The sequence below is a fragment of the Ochotona princeps genome, chromosome 15 (assembly GCF_030435755.1).
Source record: "Ochotona princeps isolate mOchPri1 chromosome 15, mOchPri1.hap1, whole genome shotgun sequence".
In the NCBI taxonomy this organism is placed as follows: domain Eukaryota; kingdom Metazoa; phylum Chordata; class Mammalia; order Lagomorpha; family Ochotonidae; genus Ochotona; species Ochotona princeps.
Genome location: NC_080846.1, coordinates 7,241,520 through 7,266,982, shown reverse-complemented (window position 1 = coordinate 7,266,982; position 25,463 = coordinate 7,241,520). Strand labels below are relative to the sequence as shown.

General features: G+C 53.4%; 1 protein-coding gene across 4 annotated transcripts; it reads left to right on the top strand.

Annotated features, from left to right (window-relative positions):
- The first annotated feature begins 3,298 nt into the window (after window positions 1-3,298).
- CSF2RB (colony stimulating factor 2 receptor subunit beta) lies at window positions 3,299-23,564 on the top strand. Of its 4 annotated transcripts, XM_058673192.1 has the most exons (15): window positions 3,299-3,423; window positions 5,120-5,191; window positions 12,829-13,079; window positions 13,678-13,801; window positions 14,344-14,534; window positions 16,509-16,666; window positions 16,748-16,916; window positions 17,237-17,372; window positions 17,567-17,724; window positions 18,371-18,510; window positions 19,272-19,434; window positions 20,263-20,353; window positions 20,530-20,587; window positions 21,054-21,157; window positions 21,522-23,564. In XM_058673192.1, the coding sequence occupies exons 3-15, from the start codon at window positions 12,953-12,955 to the stop codon at window positions 22,663-22,665; spliced, it is 2,763 nt and encodes a 920-aa protein (XP_058529175.1). In that variant the 5' UTR covers window positions 3,299-3,423; window positions 5,120-5,191; window positions 12,829-12,952; the 3' UTR covers window positions 22,666-23,564. The 4 variants fall into 4 exon arrangements, with proteins under 4 accessions (XP_058529175.1, XP_058529177.1, XP_004589823.2 ...); XM_058673194.1 differs by lacking the exon at window positions 5,120-5,191; XM_004589766.2 differs by lacking the exons at window positions 3,299-3,423; window positions 5,120-5,191 and adding an exon at window positions 10,763-10,852.
- Window positions 23,565-25,463: the final 1,899 nt, after the last annotated feature.

Genomic DNA, 25,463 nt, shown 5'->3' with positions numbered 1-25,463 from the left:
TTTCTGGAGGGTCGGGGGAGGGTCTCCATTTGCTTTTCTGTTTCTGCTTACTGTCACTCTGGTGAGTTCAGCTGCCCTGAACTGTGAGCTACGTTAGAGAATGTCTTCCCCCAGACAAATTTCTTCTGGTTTCTGCAGGGAGGCAGCACTAGGACCACCCTGGTGTCCACAGGGGACCCTCCTAGGGCATCAGTTGGGAACCTCAGGTACAGCTATGCCCCCTCTTTGAGATCCAAAGTTTTGATTCCAGGTATTCACAACTGCTCATCTGCTGCTACGGGAAGAGCAAATGTGATGTCACTTCCTGTTTATTCACCTGTTTCTTTTTCGCTTTTGCTTTTCTTGGGCAGTGGGGATGTACCTGATCTGAGAAGTCCTTCACCTTTCTGGAATCCCACAGCATGGTGCAAGGCCGTGTTGTTCCAGGATCTAGATGTTTTATAGTAAAAGAGAAGCTCAGAGTGTTAGATCATAACACCACTGAAACACTGGTTTTTCTATGGTTACTTGTACACACACACACCTGTGGATGGCACCTGTGGGGAAGCTGAGGTAGGACTAGCCCCACCTTACAGACAAGTGGGTGACAGGGACGGACCACAGGACCTTGGCTTCGGCATCAGGGGGTTGATCATCACAGCCCCTGTCCAACTCCCCTCCACAAAGACGGGGATTTCTGCAAGAGGTCATTGACTCACCTTTCTCAATGTGCCTCTGGCAGCAGGCTCAAAGGGCCCCCATCAGTCTCCCCTGCGAATTTTCTCAATTCCCCATTGTGAAATTGACAGCAGAGGTCAGATCCATTTCCTCAGTCGCTGTTTGGTTGCTACTGAACATTCGTGCCTCATTTTCTAAACTGGGATTATTTATTTGTTGATTGCATCAAGGAGAGAGTCCAGGATTTTTCCTTTGCTCTGCCATGTAATCTGGAAGTCTACAAGCTACCTTTTGTATTTTCTAAAAATGATTTATTAGTTTGAAAGAGTTACAGAGAGAGGGAGAGATTTCCCATCCAGTGTTCACTCCCAAATGACTATACCAGCTGGGGCTGGACCAGAATGAAGCCTGCAGCCAAGAAAGCAATCGGGGTTGAAATCAGGGTTGGCACCATTGGTGGCAGATTAATCTACTGCACTGCAATGCCAACTCCAAAAATACATCTTTCTAACAAAAGAAAATAGACAGTTGAGCACAAAAGTATTCCATACAAGTGAAATCCAAAACCATGTGCAACAGGTGTGACTCAGTTGGTGGTTCTTCAAAAGTAGAAGCATCAAACCAGTAATCCTGCCTCTGGGTCTGTACCTGAAAGCAGTGAAGGCAGGTGCCTTAGCACACAGCCCACATGCCTGTGGGAAGCAGCATCGTTCATAGTGGCTAAAGGATGGGAGCCACTCTCGTGGCCATTCCCAGATGAGGGGACAGACAAAACGTGGCATAGCCATGCTAAGGACTATCGCTTAACCTGAAAAATGAACAAGATTCTGACCCAGGCTACAAATCAGCAAGTCTTCTCCTTCCAAACACTATGCTGGGGGAAATACGCCAGAAGACTCAAGCAGGCCTGTTGGCATCCGCCGAGTGAAGGTCCTGGGTGAGCTAATTCGAGGAGGTAGAGTGGCAGTCACCAGGGGCAAGGGGAGGTGGGAACAGGCACCTCTTGGATGGCCTGGGACTCAGTGCGTGTTAAGGTGACAGCTCTGGAGGTGAATGAAGTGATGGTCACATCCAGTGTGAATGTAGCCATGGAAGTGAATCCTTAACAGTGGCTGGATTTGTGTTTTCTATGTTTTACCATTGTTGTTTAAAAAGCAGGCACATCTGGGGCCTGCATCATGGCATAGCAGGTGGTATCCTATATGGCATCAATTCAACTGCTGGCTGCTCGACTTCTGAAGCAGCTCCCTGCTAATGTCTGAGAAAACAGTGGAGGGTGACGCAAGCTGTTTGGCCCTTATACCTAAATGGGATACCCAGAAGAAGTTCTTTGCTCCTGGCTTAGGACTGGCCCAGCTGTGGCCATCTGGGGAGTGAACCAGCAGATGGAAGATCTCTCTGTGTCTCCTTCTCTATATAATTCTATCTTTAAAATAAAAATAATTTTTAAAGAGGGAGCACAGCTGATTTGTGGAGAGAGAAGGTAGAGTTGTGGTGACATCTGAGAGGCGGTGACTGGGAGAGACCCCAGAGGGTCTATCTGGGGCTTGGGCTGATCTGGGTGTGATGCAGCTATAGCTCTGTAGGTGTTTCAATGCACAACCCCCTCTGTGCTATACGGCGAGCCTATGCACTTGATTCTGCATATCCAATATTAATTCAGTAACAATTTTTAAAGACAAGTCCCAGACAGCAAGGGTCCAGGCTCCATGACTTTCAAGCAGTTGTCCCAGGATCAGGGAGCTGAGAAGTGCTAGGCTCCTCCTCCTCCTGCTGTTCCCCACCTCCCCCTGCCATCCCGGCCAGGACCGCACTAACTACGTCCTCAGCTGTCTTGGGGCCTCCTCTTGTACAGATTCCTTCAATTGAGCTTTCCTTGGTGCTGTTTGCTTCCATGCTAGCCTGGTCCCAATTGTCTGAATCCCAAGAGAGGTACACCTCAGAACCTCTGAGGAAAGGGCGTCCTTGTCGGTACAGGAGCTCAGCTGGACTGTTCTGGAGAGCACCCCACTTCCAAAGGACAGGGCTGAGCCTGGGACCCCAACTGTGAGGACTGAGCATGGAACAGAAGATTAATGGCAGGTGGATCATCAGAGCCCGAATGGAAGCTGGGGATCAAGAGAGGCCTGGGGACAGACAATGTACAGAAGGAGTCTCATCAGGATCCCCCCAACTCCAAGGGCACAAGTTCAGGCCAAGGTATGAGAGACCTGGGCAGGGAGGAAGGTTGGCTGGCAATGCAAATGCACAACAAGTCATGACCCCAGGGCCTCTATCTTGATTACAAGTCCCCTGAGAGACAACAAGGCCATGGTTCCCCTCGCAACCCATGGCTGTAAGGGCTGGGATGGGGACAGCTGACTTCCTCTAATATATGCCTTCCTGTGTGATAAAGCCCTGGTGATTGCCAAGTTCGGGCCAGGAAAACTAGCCAAGACTAAGAAACCACGCAAGGTAGGTTTTTTTTTAATGTTTATTTATTCATTTTAATTTCATGTGAAGGGTAGAATGAAAGAGAGAAAAATAGATTTTTCCACTTGCTGGTTTATTGTTCCAATGCCTGCCACAGTCACAGCCAGGGCTGGGCCAAGCCAAAGCCAGGAAGTCTCCCACTCAAGTCTCCCACTTGGTTGGCAGGAACTTAGCACCGCAGCTGCAGTTGCCTGAATAACCCACGATGGACCCTGTCCACCCTCAGCCTCTGCTTCTGATCTAGTTTCTACCCGACACACATGGGCTTTTAGCCAGGATCAATCCAGCTTATGGGTAAGGTTTCCTGGCCTCTCCTGGTGGTGGGTACTGGGACTCTGGTCTTGCCAGGAGGCAGTAGTGAATGTGTCCTAAGCCCTGGAGGCAGCAGAAATCCTGCAGGTGCCTGAACCCAGTTTGCTCTCTGGACCTAAGGCCTCCATGCATCTATGAGCCAACCGGACAAGTGGACAGCCAGCCAGAACTCACTGCCCCACCCTCCAGCTCCAGGTTGAATTCTGCCATCTGGAGTGAGCACCAGGCAGCTGCTACCACCCAGTGCACCTGGGGTGACCTGAGAGGGTAGTGGGCGGGAAGGCATACACATCACTGGACCCAGGAAACCCCCACATGAGCTCCCAGCATGGGGGCAGGAGTACCCGGGAGAACTGGGGGCCTGCAGCCTCCATCGGGGCTTTCCCCGGCAAGCACAGCACTCCCCTCTCCCCGGCACGCACACCCTCCGCTTTCCCCACCTCCACACAGCGTAATCAGGGCTGCTTGCACCCACGATGGCTCAGCAGAGGCCCATGACCACACCTGTCTCATTTTAAAATGTTTTTTTTTTTTAAAGATTTATTCGTTTTATTACAGCCAGATATACACAGAGGAGGAGAGACAGAGAGGAAGATCTTCCGTCCGATGATTCACTCCCCAAGTGAGCCGCAACGGGCCGGTGCGCGCCGATCCGATGCCGGGAACCAGGAACCTCTTCCAGGTTGTGGGTGCAGGGTCCCAAAGCATTGGGCCGTCCTTCACTGCTTTCCCAGGCCACAAGCAGGGAGCTGGATGGGAAGTGGAGCTGCCGGGATTAGAACCGGCGCCCATATGGGATCCCGGGGCTTTCAAGGCGAGGACTTTAGCCGCTAGGCCACGGCCGCCGGGCCCTCATTTTAAAATGTTGAAACTTCATTCACCAAGGGTCTTTTTCTTTTTTTGGATTAATTGATGTTTTTGGCTTTTGTTGTTTTTTAGTAACCATGTCCCCACCAGTACTGCTTTGCTCAGGGAGTCATTTTCCACTCATTCATTCATTCATTCATTCATTCCATATCCAGTGGCTAAGGGTCCCCTCTGCACCACATACTGTGTGCCTGCAGACTGAAACAAGAGCCTGCCAGCTCTGAAGACAGTGTCAGGTAATACAGCCAGGGAGTATCTGATTCTGGACCCTGTGGGAGGGGTAGAGAGGACCACCAGGGGCCCACCAGGCCAAGGGCCACCTTTGCTGAGGGCTCTTGCATGCCCATCTCTGCACTAAGGATTTCCCAGGAAGCCAACCAGCCTTGGGCTCCATGCACAGCTTCTCCAGGGGTGTGCATGCTGCTGTAACCGAGACAGGTGAGGGTCCTGAGGCTCGGAGGTTTGCATACAGTCACACTCTGAGAATCATGGGGTTGGGAATCTAACCCAGGTCTGTGTGGCTCTGGGCTCACACCTGCTGTGATTACAGCAGATGCCTCCCTTGGCATCCCTAGGGGCCATCGGAGAAGCATGCCTGGAAGCACACCTAAGAACAGAGTCTTGAAGTACACATAGGAAGGTGCAGGGAACACAGAGTTGGGTAGGAGTCGTGCTGGCTGCCACTTGCAACATAGGCATGTGGTGTCAGGTCCATGGTGCTAGAAAGCTGGGTGGTGCTTCTAAAGGCCATTGGGCGGGAGCAGGAATCGCTTCCTCTTTTCTGCCGCTTCCCGCTGCTTTGCAACGTCAGCACTGATAAATAGGAAGCGTGTGAGGCTGCCAGCTGAACTCTGAGGAAGGCAGCTTTGGTGCCCGAACACAGGTATGTTCCCGTGTTCTGGGGGCTGGGCTGCTGGGGAGGTCTCAGTGGGAAGGGGAGACAGCGAGCCTAGGGAGGCAGGGAAGAGACAGGACAGGGGGATTCATGGGGTGTCGTGTGGGCCCCTGTGCTCTGGGAATGTGGCAGGGTGGGGTTAGGGCTTGGATTCTGGGCAGTGAGGGAAGGAGCAACCGGCAGGGTTCAGCTGGGGCTGGTAGCGGTGCCAGGATTCTGGGGGATGCCTAGCCTCATTGGCAGGATCTGTTGGCAAGGGATTAAGGGAATTGGGGAAGTAGGGGTGGGGGCAGAGAGAGCTCAGATTAAGGCAGCTGGCAGTTGCCTCCTACCCCTCTTCATCTCATCACTGATGTCTTTGTGCCTGTGGCGGGACCCTCCCTGCTCAGGCCTTCTGCTTACAGAGTGGGCAAAAAATCCGAGTCCTTCACTCAGAAAGAGTATAAGTGTATGAAAGCACCTGTGGGGATGTGGCTGTGTTGAGATTCTGGGAGCCCCAGAGGGTGGCCAGGAACTGTGAGGTGCTGTGGCTCAGGCAAGGTGGGGTTCATTCTGGGCTGGAGGAGGGTCCTGGGCCCTGGTGCATCAGCCAGGAAGCTCTCGACAATCAGTCTGTGTCTTATGTCTTTATTTTGCCTATGCTTACATTTATTTATTTATTTGAAAAGTGGCGAGACACAGAGAAGAGTCAAAGATCTCCCACCCAGTGGTTCACTCCCCACATACCCTCAACAGGAACCCGGCACTTGGGCAGTCACCTGCTGACTTCCAGGGAGTGTGCATCAGTAGGAAGCTGGAGTCAGGAGTGAAGTCAGGAGAGGAGTTAGGACACTCTACAGGGGGATGGGGCACCACAGGAGCATGGCAAGATGCTATGCCAAACGTCTGCCCTATATATATATATATGTATATATATATATATATTTTCCATCTATCTGGCGTACTCTGTACTGAACTGTCTTGGATTATTTGAATTTTGACTCCTGTGTGTGTGTGCGTGTGTCAGTTTAGTGAGGCGGAGTCTCAGGTGCACACAGGTGTGGGCAGGTGTGTGCCCTGTGGGTGAAAGGTGGATGTGCTGCTCCCCGCTGGGGAACGACACAGACGGCCTCACTATGGTTGCGTGCTGGTTTCTTCCAACATCTTTCCCACTTTCTCATCATTCTGTCATGATCCAACCTTTCCAGTTAGCTTTCACTCATCAGTTCCCTCTTCGACTGTATTATCATAGGGAAAGTTGCTGCTGCAAGGCTGGTCAGGGAGTTGGCTGTTCCAAGCATTAAGCAACTAAATATGTGGCTGTGTGCCCCTGCCTTATCAAAAAGGGGAGCACTTCAGAATTATGTAGCATAGCAGGGGAAGCCCCTAGCTGCCAGGATTCCTAGATCTATGCCCCTCCCCCTCTCTTCATTGTAGCAATCTTTCCAGAATGTTCCCCCATCAGGATGCATACCTAGTTTCTCTGCAGGATGCATGCCTCGTTTCTCTGATCACAGAAATGGGATGACAACACATCATGTTTTTTTTTTTCTATAGCTTGAATTTTCACTGAATTTCTACCATATTTGGGGCAGCTTTCCACAAAAAAAAAAAAAAATACAGATTTTACTCAGTAATTAACCACAGGAATTAGGCAGCATTGATCAATGTAAAACTCATGGACACTTGGTAGACACTAAAGAGGTTTCCAGTGTCTTGGCGCCTTTGGAAGCGCTCCCAACGGCTACAAGAGCTTGTACCTTTAGAGTTGGCGCAGGGCTCATCGAGCTGGCCTCATAGTAGGTAAGCTGATCCACTTGGGAGCGCCTTCCAGGCCAGGGCCATCTTTAGGGAAGAGATCTTTGTGTTTCCTCCACTGTAGGGGATGGAAATGTTCTATTTCATAGCTACTTGGCATCTTCCCTTGTCCTGTTGGCCGATTGGATCCCGCTTAGGATGCACATGGAGACAGCCTCTGTCTACTTCTTGGTCTTTCGCATCTTCCCTATCTGTGTGGTTGATTTATAATGGCAGCCACTCATTTGTCTCTGTTGAAAAAAGATTCTCCAGGTTATCGTTTATAGTACTTTTATTTGCTGTATTGGTGATGTCTTGCATTCTAGAAAATGTCTGATTGTAAGTCAACTCGGCTAATTTTTACCTTCTGATTTCTGATGCGGGTCTTGTCTGATGTGTTAGACAGGAATGGGAGAATGTCGGTACCATTTCAGGGGTCACTGTTAGAGCTGTCATTCACCCAGTGGGTGATGGATAAAGTCACAGGTAAACTTGTTAAGGAAAGGTGAGCAGCTGCTTGTGCCAGTCCCTTACACGGGATGTGAGCTGTGGTGACACCTTCCCTGGGCAAGCCTGCTTGCTCTTCTTGGCGCTCGCTTTCTCCCTGTCCACTCTGACATCCCTTAGAATTTTTCTAGCTGAGGGAGAAAGAATCATTTTTTGCTTGGGTAAGAGTTTCTAACCCATTTGACAGGCCCCTTCAAGGTCTTCCTGGAATTCCTACAGCAACTATGTTGGATTTGAAGGTGCCTTGAGGAGTTGAAGGCACCTGGAGATGAAGGAAATGGTGGCATCATCTACTCTTACTTGCCTCTGACGCGAGGGCACCACGGTCCCTGGTCTCGGGTAGTTGGCCGATACCATGATGATCACATATCTCGTGTCAGGTCAGGGGCATATTTCCGCCTCAGTGATCTGTGTGCTCCCAAGCATGTAGGCACCTCTGAAATGACTCCTCCCTACCTTCCTTGATTCTGCCCCTCTGTTTCTTTTCATCACATCCCTTCTGGAATGTTCTGATGTGGCCACTATGCACTTTTCTCTAAAACACCCCTGCAGGTGGTCCTCGATTGCCATCTTTGTCTGAAGTGAACCTGGGTTTTGCTTCTTTTTTTTTTCCCCCAGTTTTTATTCCTACCATTAAAGGTCTTAACAAGCATGGGGATTTTGAAGGCTGGCCTTATTGCAAGATGTTTGGTTTTCTCTTTTCTCTCTTACTCTCTCTCCTCTCACCCCTATTTTTCAGCCTTCTCCAAGTATGTTTAGATTCACTTGGTGAATTTTTCCATTTTATTTCCATTTGTTTGAGACATAGAGAAGCGCGCACACATACACGCACACACACACAGAGACACATCTTCCATTTTGCTTGTTTTTTCTCCAAGTACTGGGCTTGAGTCAGGCTGAAGCTAGGAGCCCCAAACTCAACCCAAGTCTTCCGTGTGAGTGGAAGATAGGAGACAGTTAAAGCATCCTGGGCTGCCTCCATGGTGCGCTTCAGCAGGCAGCTAGTAGCAGAGGCAGGACTTGAACCCAGGGCCTCAGGGAGGGATGCAGGTGACCTAGGCAATGGCTGAACCTCTGTACCAAAGCCCAACCCTCTCGGTGACCTTTAATCCTTCCATTTCTAATGCATGCGCTTGACTTGATCTACCCTCCCCACCCCCACCCCCCAACCCCGACCTAGCACTTGGGTTTCAATAACACATCGAAGCGCCTCCAAAACAAGACACTTGGAGCAAGCTCTCAGTTCCCTCTCCCCTTCCTACCCCTAGTGCACAGCCAGCTCCCACGGTAGCATCATCTGAGTTTTGGTTCAATGTTGTTAGCATGGATTTCCTTATTTTTGCTTTCTGCAACAACAATTCTTGGCTCAAAAGTCTTCTTGTTTTCTTGGCCTCTGATATCACAGGCTGTCTTTCTTCCTGGGATTTTGTTGTTCCTGGATGATCTCCTGGAGCAACTGTTTGCAGAGATCTGCCAAAGCTTCTGGATCTTAATGAATTCCCCCCACTTTTGTTTTCCTGGCACACCCGAGACCACTGGGCTCTTTGTGGTTCGAGTGTCTCCAAGACTGCACTGTCTGCTGAGGCCTCGCGGTTCCTGAGTGAAAGCGCTTGCCCATCCAACCCTTGCTGCAGTGGATGGGATCTGCTTCTTCTATGATTTCCCTGTACCTCTCAGAAGTTCAGCAGCACACAGCTGGGTGTGGTTTTAGAAAGAGCTGAGCTTGCTGTTTCTCAGCTACTACAAAGCCCCATGGGAGCTTGTCCAGCACATTCCTCACCTGAAGTCTTTTTATGTCTTTAAACAATGATAATTGCAGAGGCACGGTGGCATTCAGACTAATCCTCTGCCTGCAGTGCCAGCACCCCTTAAGCACGCTGATTCTGGTCCCAGCTGCTCCACTTCCAATCCAGCTGCCTGCTGATGATCCGAGAAAGCAGCAGAAGATGGCCCAAGGGTTTGGGCCCCTGTACTCACACAGGAGACCTGTAAAAAGCTTCTGGCTTCAGATCAGCTCATTTCCAGCCTTTGCAGCCATTTTGGGAGTGAACCAGTGGATGGAAGATCTCTCTTTCCCTCTTTCTCATTTCTCCCTCTCTTTTTCTATAACTCTGTATTTCAAATAAAACATAACATCAATCTTAAATTTTTTAAAATAACAATCATAAAAAAGGGATCTTGTTCTTCACTGTATAGATTTCTGTCTCCTCAAAACCCTGTAATATTCTCTTTTTTTTCCAACTGAATCTGGTTATACATGAAAAATTCCCAAACAGTGGGGACATCACAACTTAGAAACTAATTTTATCATCAAGTAAGAAATGACCAGATGTAGGCCCAGCGTGATAGCCTAGTGGCTAAATCCTCACCTTGCATGTGCTGGGATCCCATATAGGCACTGGTTTGTGTCAGGGCTGCTCCACTTCCATCCAGCTCCATGCTTGTGGCCTGGGAAAGCAGTGGAGGATGGCCCAAAGTCTTGGGAACCTGCACCCATGTGGAAGACTCAGAGGAAGCTCCTGGCTGTGCATCAGCTCAGCTCCAGCTGTTGTAGACACTGGAGCGTGAGCCAGCAGGCAGAAGACCTTTCTCTCTGTCTCTCCTCTCTGTAGATCTGCCTTTCCAACAAAACTGAATAAATTGGAAAAAAAAAGAAAGGAAGGAAGGAAGAAATGACCAAAGAAGCACAGTCTCAATGGCTGGGACTGGGCTGAGCCAAGGCCAGGAGCCAGAGCCTCAGTCCAGGTTTCCTCTGTGTGTAGCAGGACTCCCCTGGTCTGCATTAGCAGGAAGCTGGAATCAGAAGGGGGAGCCAGGAATCAAACATGGGGCCCTCAGAATCTAGAGATCTTAATCTGTGTCTTAACCACCAGGCCAAATGTCATCCCTGTGGTCCCTTCAAGGAACCCATGCTCACTCACACACACACACACACACACACACACACACACTCACACACACACACACACTGCTTCTACTCACACTTCCTAGTCCATCTCACACCTCTGTGCAGAAGGCTGCCGGAAACACAGCCTCTAGTTCAAGATGGTGCAATGGCTAGAACTGGGCCAGGCCAAATTCAGCAGCCAAAATCTTCTGGGTCTCCCATTTGGGTGCAGGGTACCAAGGACTTCTGCTGCTTTTTCAGGCGCATTAGCAGGTAACTGGATCAGAAGTTGAGCAGCCAGGACTCCAACAGGTGTTCCTGTGGAATGCTGGTATTGCAGGCAGTGGCTTTACCTACTAAATCACTATGCCAGCCCCAAGAGATAACTTGGCGCTGCAGGGCTGCCGGGTCACCTAGACTGACCTCCCTGCCTTGTCTTCCCACACCAGAAGCTCCAAACAAGGTTGCACCAGTGCCCTGTAAGGGTCTCTTGATGGTATTGTCATGTGGTAGAAAAACAGGAAAGCAACTGGTCGCATCCACAGTCTTTTGGGGGGCTTGCTTTAGGATACCCCTCTTCCTGAGTGAGACCCACAGGAATCCCTCCCTCCAGCCCCCTTCATCACCACCTTCCAGCACTGCCACCCTGGGGACCAGGCTTCCAACACTCAAATCTTGGGGGCCCACTCACCCCACTGCCAAACCCTGCCATGGTGGGTCCTGTTTGTGCTTTCACTGACGCTCACTCTCTTAAGTCTTTGATGGCACAGAATGGTGACTTGCTGTCTGTGGTTTGGGTTGCAATAGGCTGTAGCTTATGCGTCAGAATCGAGTCACATATGTGGGGTTTTACATGGAAGCATGGCCTTGGAGAAGTGCTTCAGGAGTGGAATTAGTGCCCTGCCAATAGAAGGGCCCAGAGGGCCCAGCATGGTGGCTTAGCAGCTAAAATCCTTACCTTGAACACACTGGGATCCCATATGGGCACCAGTTCTAATCCTGGCAGTCCCTCTTCCCATCCAGCTCCCTGCTTATGGCCTGGGAAAGCAGTCAAGGACAGCTCAAGGCCTTGGCACCCTGCAACTGTGTGGGAGACCCGGAAAAAGCTCCTGGCTTCGGATCGACTCAGCTCTGGCCATTGTGGTCACTTGGGGAGTGAATCATCAGACAGAAGAACTTCCTCTCTGTCTCTTCCTCGTCTCTGTATATCTGACTTTTCAATAAAAATAAGATAAATCTTTTTTTTTTTTAGAAGTAGGGTCCAGAGAGTTGATGGAGCCCTCCCACCATGGGGGATCACAGCAAGGAGAGGAGGAAGCGACCCCGACCTCCCCTCCCCCACACCTTGATCTAGAAAGTTTCCAGAACTGTGAAAAATCAGCTTTCCTGTTTTCCTTTTTTTTTTTAATCAGCTGTTTATTTTTCTTTGAAAGGCAGATTTACAGAGAGAGGAGGAGAGACAGAGAGGTTTTCCATCTGCTAGTTCACAAGTGGCTACAACAGCCAGAGCAGGGCTGGTTTGAAATCAGGAGCCAACCAGGTCTCTCGTGTGGGCACAGGGGCCTGAGGACTTGAGCCATCCTCCACTGCTTTCTCAGGTCATAAACAGAGAACTGGACTGAAAGTGCAGCAGCTGGGACACAAATCAGTGCCCATATGAAATGCTGCTGCTTGCTGGTGGGGAATTAGCCTGTTGAGCCACTGGCCCCATCTTAGCTTTTTAAATGGAGCATTCCATTCACACTAATCGTTACTTCATTTTCTAGAACATTGCTGGATGAGGTAGTTTGCTTCCGGAGTACCTATTGTGTGTGTTTGCATGTGCATGTGTGGACACGTGTGCCAACGTGTTTGTATATGTGTGTCTGTGTGCACATTGTACATGCATGTTCATGGACATGTATGTTTGCCTTTGCATGTGTGTGTGTGCGGCTCAACGCTGGGATTTCAAACAATCTCACAGGAGAGAAGCAGCCACTGTCCTCTGCTGCAGGTACTTTCCAGGGTGCAAGAAATGGAAAATGAAGAGCCCCCTAGCCTCTGTAGGCACTGGAGGGTGCAGTGAGGAGCAGAGCGGCAGATGGAGCTGGGGCAGGAGAGCACCAGACTCCAAAGGGGTGTGTGTGTGTGAAAGAGTCGCACCCAGGAATGGCCACCATTCCTGGCCACCCACAGCACCCAGAGCTCTGCACAGCAGCTTTGTGCACAAGCCTTCAGGGAGCTTGGTACAAACAGAATGCCACGCTTTCCCCTGGGGGCCATCTCCTGCAGGGTGGGGGATGCACAACCCATGGAGACCCAGTGTCTCAGGCGCTGGCAAGCCCACCTCCCTCAGGGTCAGCCTCTGGACACTGAGACTAGCCAGGAGGGACTGTCCCAGGGCGCCCGATGTCACAGTCTCCTTTTTGGGTTCTGTGCTGTGTCCCAGTCCCCCAGCTGACTACTCATCCTGCAGGCCCCGTGAAGGCAGTGGCCAGAAGGAGGAATCACTGTGAGAGCTGAAGACATGGGGCTGTTCTGGCCCCCACCTGGGCAGGGGCACAAGATGCCCTGGCCGTGAGGGCTCCTTCCCTGCCTACATGCAAGTCAAGTCCACCTGCACGGGGACCTGCATGTCCAGAGCTGGCCAGAAGATGGCGCTAACCCCCAGACCGCTCCATGCTGCCCTGCTGGTTCTGTGCTGGAGGTTCAGCATGGCAAATGCAGGTGAGAAAGACCACAGTGAGAAGGACCACCTCTCCTTTGGCCCCATCCTCACTGAGAGGTCTGTGGTAGGGGCTCCGGGACCCCTGTGCATCCTCCAGCCCCCCACCAGCCATACTGGCCTCGCTCCCTCCCTCTACTCCTTGCTTCCTTCTAGTCTTCATTTCCCAGGCCTCTTCTGTCTTTCCGCCTCCACCTATCCCCACCCTTGCAGAGTTCAATCGACCTTGTGTCCACTCCCCATGGTGGCAGCCCGGGCTCCCTGGTACTCCTACGGAGTTTTGGCATGCAGCTTCACTCCTCAAGCCACCTGCTCATGTTGGGAGGCTCCCCAGGCAGGGAGATTCCTTTCCCAAGAGCTCCCAGAGAGCGAGGCTCCTGTGGTAACTCTGGGGGCCACATGCCCTCTTCCCAGACCAGAGCCGCGGGCCAACAGGTGTCAGGGACGCCAATATTCTCCCGTTTTGATCAGGACAGGAGAGGACGCCATGGAACCTCAAGGACCCCCCTGCCTGTCAGCACGATGCTGGGAGACCTCTTCCTTGGGTGGGATGCCCTAACATGCATGACCTCTCTTTTGTGTCACGCCTTCCCACCCCAGAAACCATCCCACTGCAGACCCTGAGCTGCTATAATGACTACACCAGTTGCCTGGTCTGCAGGTGGGCGGACACCGAGGATGCTGGGCGACTCATCACTATGACCCTCCACCGCAGCTTGAACAAGTGAGTGGGAGGGGCTGAGGTATGGAGTGGGGGGGGCATCTCACAGTTCACATCTCTGGGACTGGTGGGTGATGGCAGGGTGCAAGGGCCACCACCAGGCTGGCCTAGCTCTCCCTGGCTCATCCTTCTCAGGTTCCCATGCTTGCTATTCTCACTACTGCAAATGGAGAGACCACAGGACTCAGGCCTTGGGCCTCCCTACCTGATTTCTGTGTCCAATGTGCAAAGACCCCAGCCCTTGCTATAGGCGATAGCTCACCTAGAGGTGTGCTGGCAGCCCCACAGTGTCACCAACACAGCAGGCAGTTCACCCAGTGTGACCCTCCCCAGGCTCAGGCCCCACATGCTTCCTTTGGATGTTGAATGTGTGCACCTCCTCCCCACAGGGTGGCAGCGCCCCAAGGCAGGGAGCTGGGTGTGGGTTGTTCACCTCCAGACCCCTGACCCTGCACGAAGCCTAGCACATGGTACCCACACAATCTGTGTGTGATGAATGAGTGACTCTTCTTGCATCTGGGCTCATCCCTGGAATCCCCTAACAGTTCCCCTCCAGAGCCAGTGTCCTGTAACATCAGCGATGACATGCCCTGGTCCCAGTGCCCCTCTGACCGCTGCGTGCCCAGGAAATGTGTCATTCCCTACCAGCAATTTGTCCTCGCCGACAATGATGCCTTCTCATTCCAACCAGACAGACCTCTAGGAATCCAGCTCATGGTCACGCTGACCCAGCACGGTGAGGTCCGGGTTCCCTGGGTGCACTTGGGGTCTTGCCTGGACAGAGCCCTCCCCCCACCCACCAGGTGGCTAGGATGTGGGGGTGGGCTGCTGAGAGAGAGCATCCAGAGGGTGGAAAGGAAGAGGACAAAGTCTAACCATAAAGGTACTGGAGCAGGTGCAGTGAGAGGAGCCCCGTGCCCTAGCCACACCTACCACCTGCCCATTCATGGGCTCTGTGCACCACAAGAATTCCATGGAAACTGCCCACCTGGAAGAGCTCTCACCTCTCAGTTTTTCCATCTCTTTTCTGTAACTGCCCATTTTCACACGTGAGGCCCTTGAGGCCCAGAGGAGGCAGGTGACTTTTCTGAGATGCCCAAGGTGAACAGTGATGGCAGCAACCTGTCAGACTGGCTGTGGGCCATCCGCCCATCTGACCCAGCACTTGCCCTCCCCTGTTGGACCCAGGGTATATGCTGCAGGCCAAGGTACCTTACAAAGCCCTCGTGGGGTGGGATGAGTTTGAATGACCACGTGCAGAGTTAAACTTCCATCCACTGGGTCACTCCCCAGATGACTGCAATGGCCAGGGCTGGATTGGGCAGAGGCTGGGAGGGTCTTCTGACTCTCCCACATGGGTACAGGACCCCAAGCTCTTGCATCTTCTGCTGCTTTCCCAGGTACATTAGCAGGGAGCTGGATCAGAAGTGAAGCAGCCAATGCATATGCAGTGTCCCTTGCCACAGGGGCAGGTGCAGGGTGGGGAAGAGAAATGGGCTGGGCTAGCAGTGTGCAGTGCAGTGGGGGCTTGTCTCTAGCAGCCGAGGGCAAGTCCAGGCAGAAAAGACTTGTGGATCAGGGAGGCCGGAAGGTGCGGGGGCAGGGGGGGAGATGGGATTACCTTGGACCTCTCCTCTCCAAGGCCCCCACATTTGGAGGCACTGAGTGAAGTATGTTTCACTTCCTCTCCTGCCTGCTCCATCTGTGAAGCCAGAGAGCAGAAGAAACCCTCCTGAGGGGGATATACAGGCTTGCAGTTGGGTTCCCGGCCTGTGCCGAGGGGAGCAGCTTCACAGGTCTTGCTGAGGTCTCCCTCTCCATGGAAGAATCAGGGCTGGTAGTGCAGGGATGGATGAGTGATGCCTGTAGAGCTGGCAGTATAGGGATGGATGAGTGATGCCTGTCCTGAGAGGCTGGGGAGGAGGTGGCTTCCATGCTACTTACCTGTCATCCTGTATTTCTAACACTCAGCTGTCACTTGTGTGATATTTGCGGGTCTAAAGTCTTCCCTCAACAATAAGTCACAGACACAGCAGGGGAAGTCCTCCCAGCCTCCATGAATGCCTCTTCTTAGCCAACCCAGCAGGTCCCAACAGATGTACATTGGCTAGGATTGAGGGAATGACTAAATGGGAAGTGCCTGAAGATGCATGCATTCACTCATTGACCTCACCCCCAGAAGTCACCAGGCAGTCACATGTCTGCCTTGGAGATGGCGGAGGAGGTCAAATCCACCCCTTGGCTCAGAGAGGCTAATTTGGAATCGCAAATCTACCTGGTGTCACAAGACAATGGTGGAGGAATTTCAGTGAGCTGTGGCGGGACAAGAAAAGACACTAGAGTTCTGTCTGGGGAGTAGACATCCCACAAGTCCCTACAAGAGTAGGTATTTGTGCTGGGCGTTGGCTGTGGCTCTGGACCTTGGGCAGGTGGAAGTGGTGTGCAGAATGCCATGAAGCACAGCGCCCTCTTCTGGGGAGCGGGGGAACCTCAGGGCAGAAAGAGGTTGGAGGGAGATGAGCTGCAGCCCCCTTCCTGTAATGAGCTGGTATTGCAGATGCACAGCCTTCTGCGACTGCCACAGCTCCCCAAGTCTCTCCTGATGGAGGCAGCACTGAGCCTGGCATCCGAGTGCGGCCACTCCCCCTGAGGTGTGTGTCCCATGGGACCTTGGTCCTCACACACCCTTTGCTCCTTTTCCGCCCCTCAGTCCAGCCACCCCCTCCCACCAACCTGCAGATCATTGCCACTGGGGACTACTTCCTGCTGAACTGGAGCACGGCCGTGAACGAGTCCCAGAGCTCCTGGCTGTCCTCAGAGGCCTTGGAGTTTGAGGTGCTTTACAAGCGGCTCCACGACTCCTGGGAGGTAAGTCTCCTCCATCCCTTGTAACCCACTCCCTGGGACCAGGGCCCTGCGGCTCCCTGCTATGCCCTTCTGTCCCCACAGGAAGCCTCCAGCCTCGTGGCTAACTCCTCCCAGGTCATTCTGGACCCAGAGCACCTCTGGCCTAGCAGCACTTATGTGGCCCGAGTACGGACCCGACTGGCCCCAGATGGGGTAATTTCGGGGCGACCTAGCGAGTGGAGCCCAGAGATCCAGTGGGACTCGCAACCAGGTATGAGGGAGGGAGAGAGAAAGGGCAGGGCCACTGGAGGATGATGGAGGGCAGACCCCATGGGCAGCCAGGAAGAGTGCTCAGCTTCCCTAACTGCCCTCCCTCCTGGGACACACCCCTAGCGCTCATCACCTCCTGCTGCTAGGATGCTGTGGAGTCTTCACCCTTAATCTGTTCACTTTTTTGGTGAGACTTCCGGGACTAAGCGCCCAGGACACAGACCCCCTGGGGGCACTCACGCAGTTACCCACACCCTAACACTCCACCCTGAGAACATTGGAATGAGTAAAGTACAGAACAAGCGATGTCACTTCTCTCAGGGGATGAAGCCCAGCCACAAAACCTGCAGTGTTTCTTCAACGGGGCCCATGAGCTCACCTGCTCCTGGGAGGTGAGGTCCCAAGTGACCAGCTCCGTGTCCTTCGGCCTCTTCTACAAGGCCAGCCCTGATGCAATGTGAGTGTCCCCTTCCCTGTCCTCCCTGCTCTGCCCTATCCCCACCCTTTTTCCTCATGGCCGGAAATGTGCAGCCCCAGCTCAAGACAGACCCTTCTCTCCTGAAGCCCCTCCTTCTGAAGGCCCCGCCCTTCCAGAGCCCCTCCTCCACGGCCCTGCCTCCCACCTGCCCTCAGCCCAGCTGTGCTCCTTAGGGAGGAAGAATGCTCTCCAGTGCTCCCAGAGAAGCTGCATGGCCTCTACACCCGGTTCTGCTGCCGTATCCCTGTGCCTAACCCCCACACCCATGGCCACTACACCCTCTCAGTTAGGCCCAGGAAAGAAGAGAAATTCATCAAGAGTTCAGACCACAGTGAGTTTAACCCTGTCCTCGGGAGGGCGGGCAGATCTTGGAGCAGCAGTATCCCAGTTGACTGGGATAACCCCAGTCGACCACCAGGGCTCCCGCTGGCCCTGCCTTCCCGTTTGCCTCTTTTGAGAAAAGCCATTCCGGGCACAACAGGGACAGAAACCTCTCTGATGAGAGGCAGAGGAACCGCAAGGACAACACCCAAAGAAGAGGGCAAATGATGACGCCCTGGGGCCAGGACCTTCCTTTTCTGTCCTGCCTCCCACCCCTGCCTTGCATCTGCTGCCCTCACCAGACTTATGCATACCACCATTGGATCCCTCATACTCATCTCCAAAGTTTCTGCCTTGTAAGCATATGTGACAGTGGCTAGACCATGGCCAAGAGCAAGGAAGGTGACAGGTCACTAGTGGCTTTATTGTCACTTTAAGGCCAAGGAGGAAGCCATGCTTTGAGCCACCTGCAGCTCAGCATCTCCCTAACAGGTGCTCTGGGGAGATGGGGAAACACAGAGATGTCACGATGTCCCAGACTTGGGGGGCGGTAAACTGGGCCAAGAGAGGCAGAGCCTGCCTCCAGCATAAAAACAGGCCCCATCCCATCAGAGGGCGGATGTTCCCGGTCACCCCTAAAAGTCTCCCTTCCACAGTTCAGATGGCCCGCCCCACCCTCAGTGTCACCAAAGAAGGGGACAGCTTCAGCCTGCGCTGGAAGGCCCAGCAGATGTCCTACAGCCACATTGAGCACACTTTCCAGATCCAGTACAGAAAGGACACGGCCACATGGGAGGTGAAGGCCTGGGTGTGGGAGGAAGTGGGGAAGCAGGTAGGGAATTGTGACAGGGAGGTGCTGAGAGGGGAAACACCCAGAGGAGCCCACCTGCCAGCTTCCTGGTACCAGCAGGTACAGTCAGAGGGAGCTGCTGGGACTCGGAGACAGTGACCCTGGGCAGTCAGTAGGTCACTGTCCCACCTGCTGGGAAGCTCTGTTGAGAACAGAACTGGCTTGCACAACTGACCTTGTGTGCAGCTAACCTTGGACACAGCTGACCTTGAATGCAGCCATCCTTGAACACATCTGACTTTATGTTGCAAGGGGTGGAAGCAGTCAGGGAAGAGGGTGCTGAGAAATTCCAGTTCAAAATTGTCCTCTGTCCTAAGAAGTGAGGAAGTGGGTATCTTGGTGCTTTCCCCAGAACCAGTGCCTAGTAACCACTGGAGCAGAGCTGCTCCTGGCTGGAGCAGAGCTGCTGCTGAGCAATCACAAGTGTGCACAGAGAGCGCTAAGCTGACCCCAGCTCTCCAGGCAGCAAATGGAGACATGGAGGCCGTGGGGAAGGGGAGGCTAGGTAGAGCAGGAGCAGCCCTGGGACCCCAGAACCCAAAGCCAGGCACCAGCCCGGCCATGCTGGGAAAACAGAGAAGCTGAGGAGGGGGCGGCTGTGATGTCAGAGGGCTGGATAGGGGCCATCACTGTGGGTGTGGATATGGGAGGAGTCCTGTACCAGTCTGAGGGCCCCAGTCCCCTGTGCTTACCACCCCACCCCACAGGACAGCAGGACGGAGAGCGTGCAGAATGCCCACGGCATGACCCTGACAGCTCTGGAGCCCTCCACCAAGTACTGGGCCCGAGTGAGGGTCCGGCCCACCCCTGGCGGCTACAATGGGATCTGGAGCGAGTGGAGTAATGAGCAATCCTGGACCACTGAGTGGGGTAGGTCTCCCCGGCCTCCATGCCACTCCTGGGGCAGTCATCCTGGGCAGAGGACCTGGTTGGTGCAGGCACAGTAATAGGAGGCCTGCCTGGGCCTCCCCCAGCCCATTTGTCCCCTAGTCCTTGGCAAGTGACAGTTAGTCTGTGGCACTGATCACAAGTGGGGCCTTGATGGCACAGAGGAAAGCTAGACTCAACAATACCCTGTTTCCAGCTGGACCTTAGGCCTCTAGGGATATGGCCTTTGGTGGCAGCCACACCTAAGTGGTGGCTGAGCCCCAGTATCTGGTCCCCATGGCATCGAAGACACCAAGTGCTGACTGTGCATCCTGCATGGGAGAGCTCAGGTCTGAGGTTCTGGCCCACCCTACCTCCCTGCACCTGCTGTATTAATTGCTCCCCTCAGCTATCCCTACCTGGACCCCAGGACAAAGTCCAAGGCCTGAGAGTTTCTGAGAGAGAGTACAAGAGGTTCTGGGAGCAACACCTAAGGCCACAGCCAGTCGAGCTGGGATGGCAACGGGCAGTGGACACTGCAGGGAGAGAGCCAGGACTGGGCAGACCATGGCCCAGCCTGGGAGAAGGCCAGAGTCGCTCAGTAGTCTTCCATTCTCCCAAAGAATCTCCTGCTGCTGAAAAGCACCTAACCCTCGTGTGTCACCTGGCAGGTGGCAGAGAGCAGAGCCCCAAACCACTGCTTTCCTTGTTTGTGTGCAGCGCCTTGCCAGGCAGTGTGTTCTCAGAGACCTGGGCCAGCACAGGGCAGGCTCTCGAGGGACATGGACCAGCCCCCGAGGCTGACAACCCACTCCTCCCTGCTGTCCCCAGTGCTGCCTGCATGGGTGCTGGCCTTTGTCCTGGTCATCATCACCGTGGCCTTCCTGCTAGCTCTGCGCTTCAGTGGCACCTATGGGTACAGGTAAGGGCCCCGGGGCTCCTGTTGAGGAGGGCTTCCCAGGACACCAGTGGCCACCAGGCATCACACAGCTCAGCCTCCTCCAGTCCATCCCTTCTTTAGCACCCAGTCCCTGGCCTCCGTCTCCCCTCTGCACCCTGAGGTCTTTGGCCATTGGGTGCCTGCTGCTGTTCTTCCAGGCTGACACAGAAGTGGAAGGAGAAAATCCCCAGTCCCAGGAAGAGCCACCTGTTCCAGGTAAGACCTGGCAGAGGGGAAGCAGCGGGCTCCAGAGGAGGACTGTGGAGGGGCTGTTGGGAGACACAGCCGCTGCGCAGAGCAGGCGTGGGAAAGGACCCGGAGGCTTCTAGGTGGGATGGGAGGGGGCCCTGAAGGCTGGGCACAGACCCAGAGTAGAAGCAGAACTCCTGGGGGTACGGGTGGGGTGCACAGGAGGTACGCACAGGGCCACTACAGCGGGACTGGAGGCTGGCGTGCAGGCAGCCACACCCAGCCTAGAGGAATATGGGGTATGTGCTCAGACGTCGCTGGCCCTGCCTCGGGTGGTGCCCAGCCCCTGCAGACCTCTCCCTCATGTAGAAATCGTACCTACTCTTAATGATGAGATGCCAAAGGGAGTCTTCCAGTGGCTGGGCTCCCTGTATCCCCTCCACTAGCACCCAATGCTGCACACCCATGGGCGCCAACATGCTTCCTCTTGCAGAATGGCAGTGCACGGCTCCGCCTCCCTGACAGCACCTGGGCCTTCCCCAACAGGAGCTCCCTATGCCAGGGGCCCTGGGGCAGCCACCTCCCTGAGCCTGAGGGGTGAGTGCTGGGCTGTGGGGGCTCCCCAACATAGAGCAGGATGACCCCTTGGTAGGATGGGCCTCTGGCCTGTGACTCACTGCAGATGCCAAATGGACACTGAACTAACAGCAGAAGGCAGCGCTGTGTAATGTGGAGAGGGACTGCCCAGTTCATGGATTTGGGAGGGAAGATCAGGACCCGGGAGACCATACCCAGGCCCAATGTCCCCCTGTGTCCCTGTTCCCCACCTGCTTTGTCCTGCTCTGGTGGTCCCTGGGAGCCCCGGGTGGAGTCAGGCCTTCCCAGATGTCCTAGCCAGCCCCACACCCAGCCCCAGCTGAACCACCTGCCCATGGTACTCCCAGCATCTCTCCCTCCACAGGCCATTCTCCACTGATTTCAGAATCAGCGAAGTGTCCCCCCTGACCATAGAGGACCCTAAAGAGCTTCATGAACCATCACAACCTGGGCCTGATACCATCCCTGCCACTCTGAATCTGCCCACGGAGCCACTTGCAGGGACCCAACTCAGCCCACCAGCCACCTCTAGCAGCCCTAGCAGCCCTAGCAGCCCTGGCAGCCCTGACAGCCAGGCTTCTAGCTTCGATTTCAGTGGCTCCTACTTAGGGTCCCCCCACAGCTGCTCTCTGCCTGACATGTCTGGCCAGCTGGGAAACTCAGAGCCATCCAGAAGGAGCCAGAAGTCCTTGCCTTCAGGCTCCCTGGAGTACCTGTGTCTACCTCCTGGAGGACAGGTGCAACTGGTCCCGCTGGCCCAGGTGTTGGGGCAGAGCCAGGCCAAGTTGGTGCAGCAGGAACGCAGCCTGGAGGCTCTGGGGAGTCCCACCCTGGAGTCAGATGGACATCCTGCCCCTCCCACACCTGGGCCAAGGGAGGATGAACAGGCCCCCAAGGATAGACCAGAGGCTCCGCCTGTGGGTTCTGGTTATGTCACCCCTGCTGACCTGGCACTCACCCTGCCCTCAGCAGCCCCGCTAGTCTCCCTGCCTCTCTCTCCGGGCCTTCCCCTGCTTCTATCTCCGGGGCATCAGAACCCTAGCCTCTGCCCTGGGCTGGCCAGTGAACCCCCTGGAACCCTAGACCCTGGGAAGCCAGGGTTTGAGGGCTACGTGGCACTCCCTCCCTGCACAAGCCTGCATCCCAAGTGCCCTGTGGCCAGCACTGCCCCTTCCGCAATCAGCAGTGCTGCCCAGAGCCCTGCAGAGCCTCGGGGGGATGTGACCTCAGCCTCGCCCCACTCTGAGGGGCTCCTGGTCCTGCAGCAGGTGGGTGACTACTGCTTCCTCCCTGGCCTGGGACTGGGACCTCCCTCATGGCGGAGTCAACCCTCTTCCCCTGGACCCTGCCCTGAGATTGGGGCCCCAGAGCAAGTTCTGGGGGACAAGAAGCCCCCAGGCCCATCCACACCCCAAGTGCCAGCCATTCAGCTCTTCAAGGCCCTGAAACAGCAGGACTGCACGTCCCTGCCTCCATGGGAGATGGGCAGGCCCGAGCAGGTGTGCTGATAGGCTGCGAGCCTGCGCAGCCACCCAGCCACTTCTAGGAAGCTGAGGCAGGGTGGGAGGGTGCTCCACCAAACCTTCCCCCATGCATTGGCCTTTTAAGTTAACTTATTTTCGCATTCCGAGTTATTCCAGTTCACGGTGCCTACTTGGGCCGCCTCCAGCACCTTATTTTTGTCGCCAAATTTTCTTGTCATTATCTTCCCACTGATCTTGTATTTGAGTGAGGTTGGGGCCAAAACTGAACCCCAGTGTTACCAAGAAGCCAGATCAGGTGGAATTTCATTCAACACCTGGGGCAGCTGCTTGTCCCAGGAACCACAGAACAGGTACACACACGTCTCACATTCTAGCCCAAGAAGGCAGGGGACCCCAGAGGAGTCCCTCGGGGATCAGAGTCTGACTGAGCCCCAGAGGCTGGGTAGTTCCAGAGCACCTGCTGGTCCCTGGGGAGGTGGCCGGGCAGGAAATGGGAAGATGTCTCCTGCAGAAAAGCCCTTAACATCACCGACGTGGGCAGTGTGGGTTAGCAGCCACACTGGGGGTCAGGCTGGTAGGACCTGTAAGGTGGAGGGTGAGGGTGGACAGAGCAAGTGCGAGGAAGAATGTGGAACCTGCATGAGTCCAGCTACGGTGGAGAAGACCTACTCAACCAAGGAGAGAAGGGGAATGACCAGTTGGCACCCACACCTGTGTGTAAAAACTTTGAACCTAACCAGCCCAGCTGCCCAACGTCCTTAAGGAACATCCAAAACAGGCTGGCCCTCTGGCCTTGGCCGGTGGGGTGCTGGGCTGTAGGATCCCTGTCTGGTCCCTCTCTGGGCCTTGTTAGTACGATTCTTTCAACTCTGTCTCTCTGGTTCACAACAAACCATGGCATTAAAATGTTGTCATTTGCATTATTTGATCAGCAAATTGACCCGTGTGTTGCTCTGTCTCGGATACAGGTCTTTTTTGAATTGGCCTAGCTTGGTAAGGTCTTTGTCCCATTGGGTAATGTTTTCAATATTGTGATGGGTGGGCTTCCATCGCTGCTGCTGATCCCGCCCCTGCCCCACCCCTGCGGAGTTTGTGGTTTGTGATTTTGTGTGTGAGACTGCTGGGGGGTGTTCTGGCCTGTGCTTCGTGCTGTCCAGAGACAGAGCTGCAAATGCCTTCTCAACCTTGGTGTAGATTTCTAGGCTTTCCCTGCTGCCACATCGAACTTGTCCTAATTTAGGGTTTTTTTTTTTTGAGTTTTTGTGTTTCAGTGTTTATGTCAAATCTGAATTATCTTGGAACATGTGGATCTGAGAAAAACATGGAGTTTCCAATTTTTTCTTTTTCTTAATTTTTAAAAATTTTTCATTTTACAGTTCCACAAACTCTGGGATTTCCCTTTCCGCCCTTTCCAGCCCCTCGTCCCCACACTGGTTTCCCCTTTATTATTGCAATAGTATAGCCCTTCAGCAACAGTCACAAGTCCATCATTCTGCTGCTAAGTGCATCATGACGTTGTAGGTATAGACAATGGTAGGAAGTCCAGTATCCTATACTTGATCTTAGCCAAAAGGCCAAGAAGTGATAGAAAGTTCAGCACCCTGTTGTCAAGATATATTTAACAGTTTCACTGGGAATCCGTCTTCTATTCGGGAATAGAGATGCATACTATAAAGTAGTTTCACCATTATGCTCAGCGAAATAAGCCAATCCCAAAAGGACAAATATCATATGTTCTCTCTGATAGAAGGCAACCTTCATGCAAAATGTAAGATCATCAGATATGTAGGCAAACATGTATATACTTATATTCATCTAAAGAAATTATATAATGGAGTTTTCTGCTTTTTCCATTAACTTTATGAAGTCCCTCCACCTGGACTGTGCCTAACAGAGTGAACAGCAGGTGAACTTTCTGGGAAAACTCAGGTGAGGGCATCCTAGGCCTGACTAATGCCAAATTTTGTTATTTATACCAGTATGCCAACATGGCTGCCTATTCCATTTTTTTTTTTAAGATATATTGGGGGAAGATGGAGACCTGCACAGCATGCCCTAGGTATTGGCCCTAGGTAAGCATGCAGGGCCCCAAGTTGGCACAGTACATCGTGGGAGGACTAGGCTTGAGGATCTGTAGGATAGGGGGCTGTGGATTGCTAAGGGAAGCAGGTCTGGTGATGTGTGGGAGTGAGGGCTGCTGAGGGAGAACATGACAGGTGAGAAGTGACTTCTAGGGGACTTCCATCAACCAGGCTACTGCACTTGTCAGGTAAATGAGGAAGCTGAAACTAGGTGGTTTAGAGGAGGGAAACTGGAGGACCTTTTGGGAACAAATCAATACACCCACCCATGTAGGAGACCTGAGCTGAAATGCTTGGTATCACTCATCATTTACAAGCATACACAAAAGCCATGGCTGAGGGGCCAGCCTGACAGGGCTCGACCACAGTACATGCTGGTGAGTGTTAGAGTAGGGTGTGGACCATGTTAGGCTGAGCTATGTCACTAATCAGCTTACGAGAGAATTGGATCTGGGAGGAGTTTCTGTGGGGTATTATGGGCTCATCTCAGTAGGACTGCCGTACTAGCTGGTTTACCCAATAGCTGGGGCGGTGATGGGCTAAGCTAGGCATGACCACGGAACTCAACAGAACTCAACAGCACTCATGGGTGCTGGGGTTGGGAACAGGCCAGACTGTTCCAGTCTGAGGCACCCACAAGTGCATTTAAGAATTGGATATAGTCTTACCCATCTTCATGTAGAGCTTGAACCTTTCTTCCCTAATTATGTCAAGATTGTCAAAAAAAAAAAAAAAGAATTG

Coding starts and splice junctions, on each gene's coding strand:
- CSF2RB (XM_058673194.1), top strand. CDS start 12,953: ATGCAAGTCAAGTCCACCTGCACGGGGACCTGCATGTCCAGAGCTGGC. Junction 18,511..19,271: donor AGGACACGGCCACATGGGAG/GTGAAGGCCTGG, acceptor CCCACCCCACAG/GACAGCAGGACGGAGAGCGT. Junction 19,435..20,262: donor ATCCTGGACCACTGAGTGGG/GTAGGTCTCCCC, acceptor TGCTGTCCCCAG/TGCTGCCTGCATGGGTGCTG.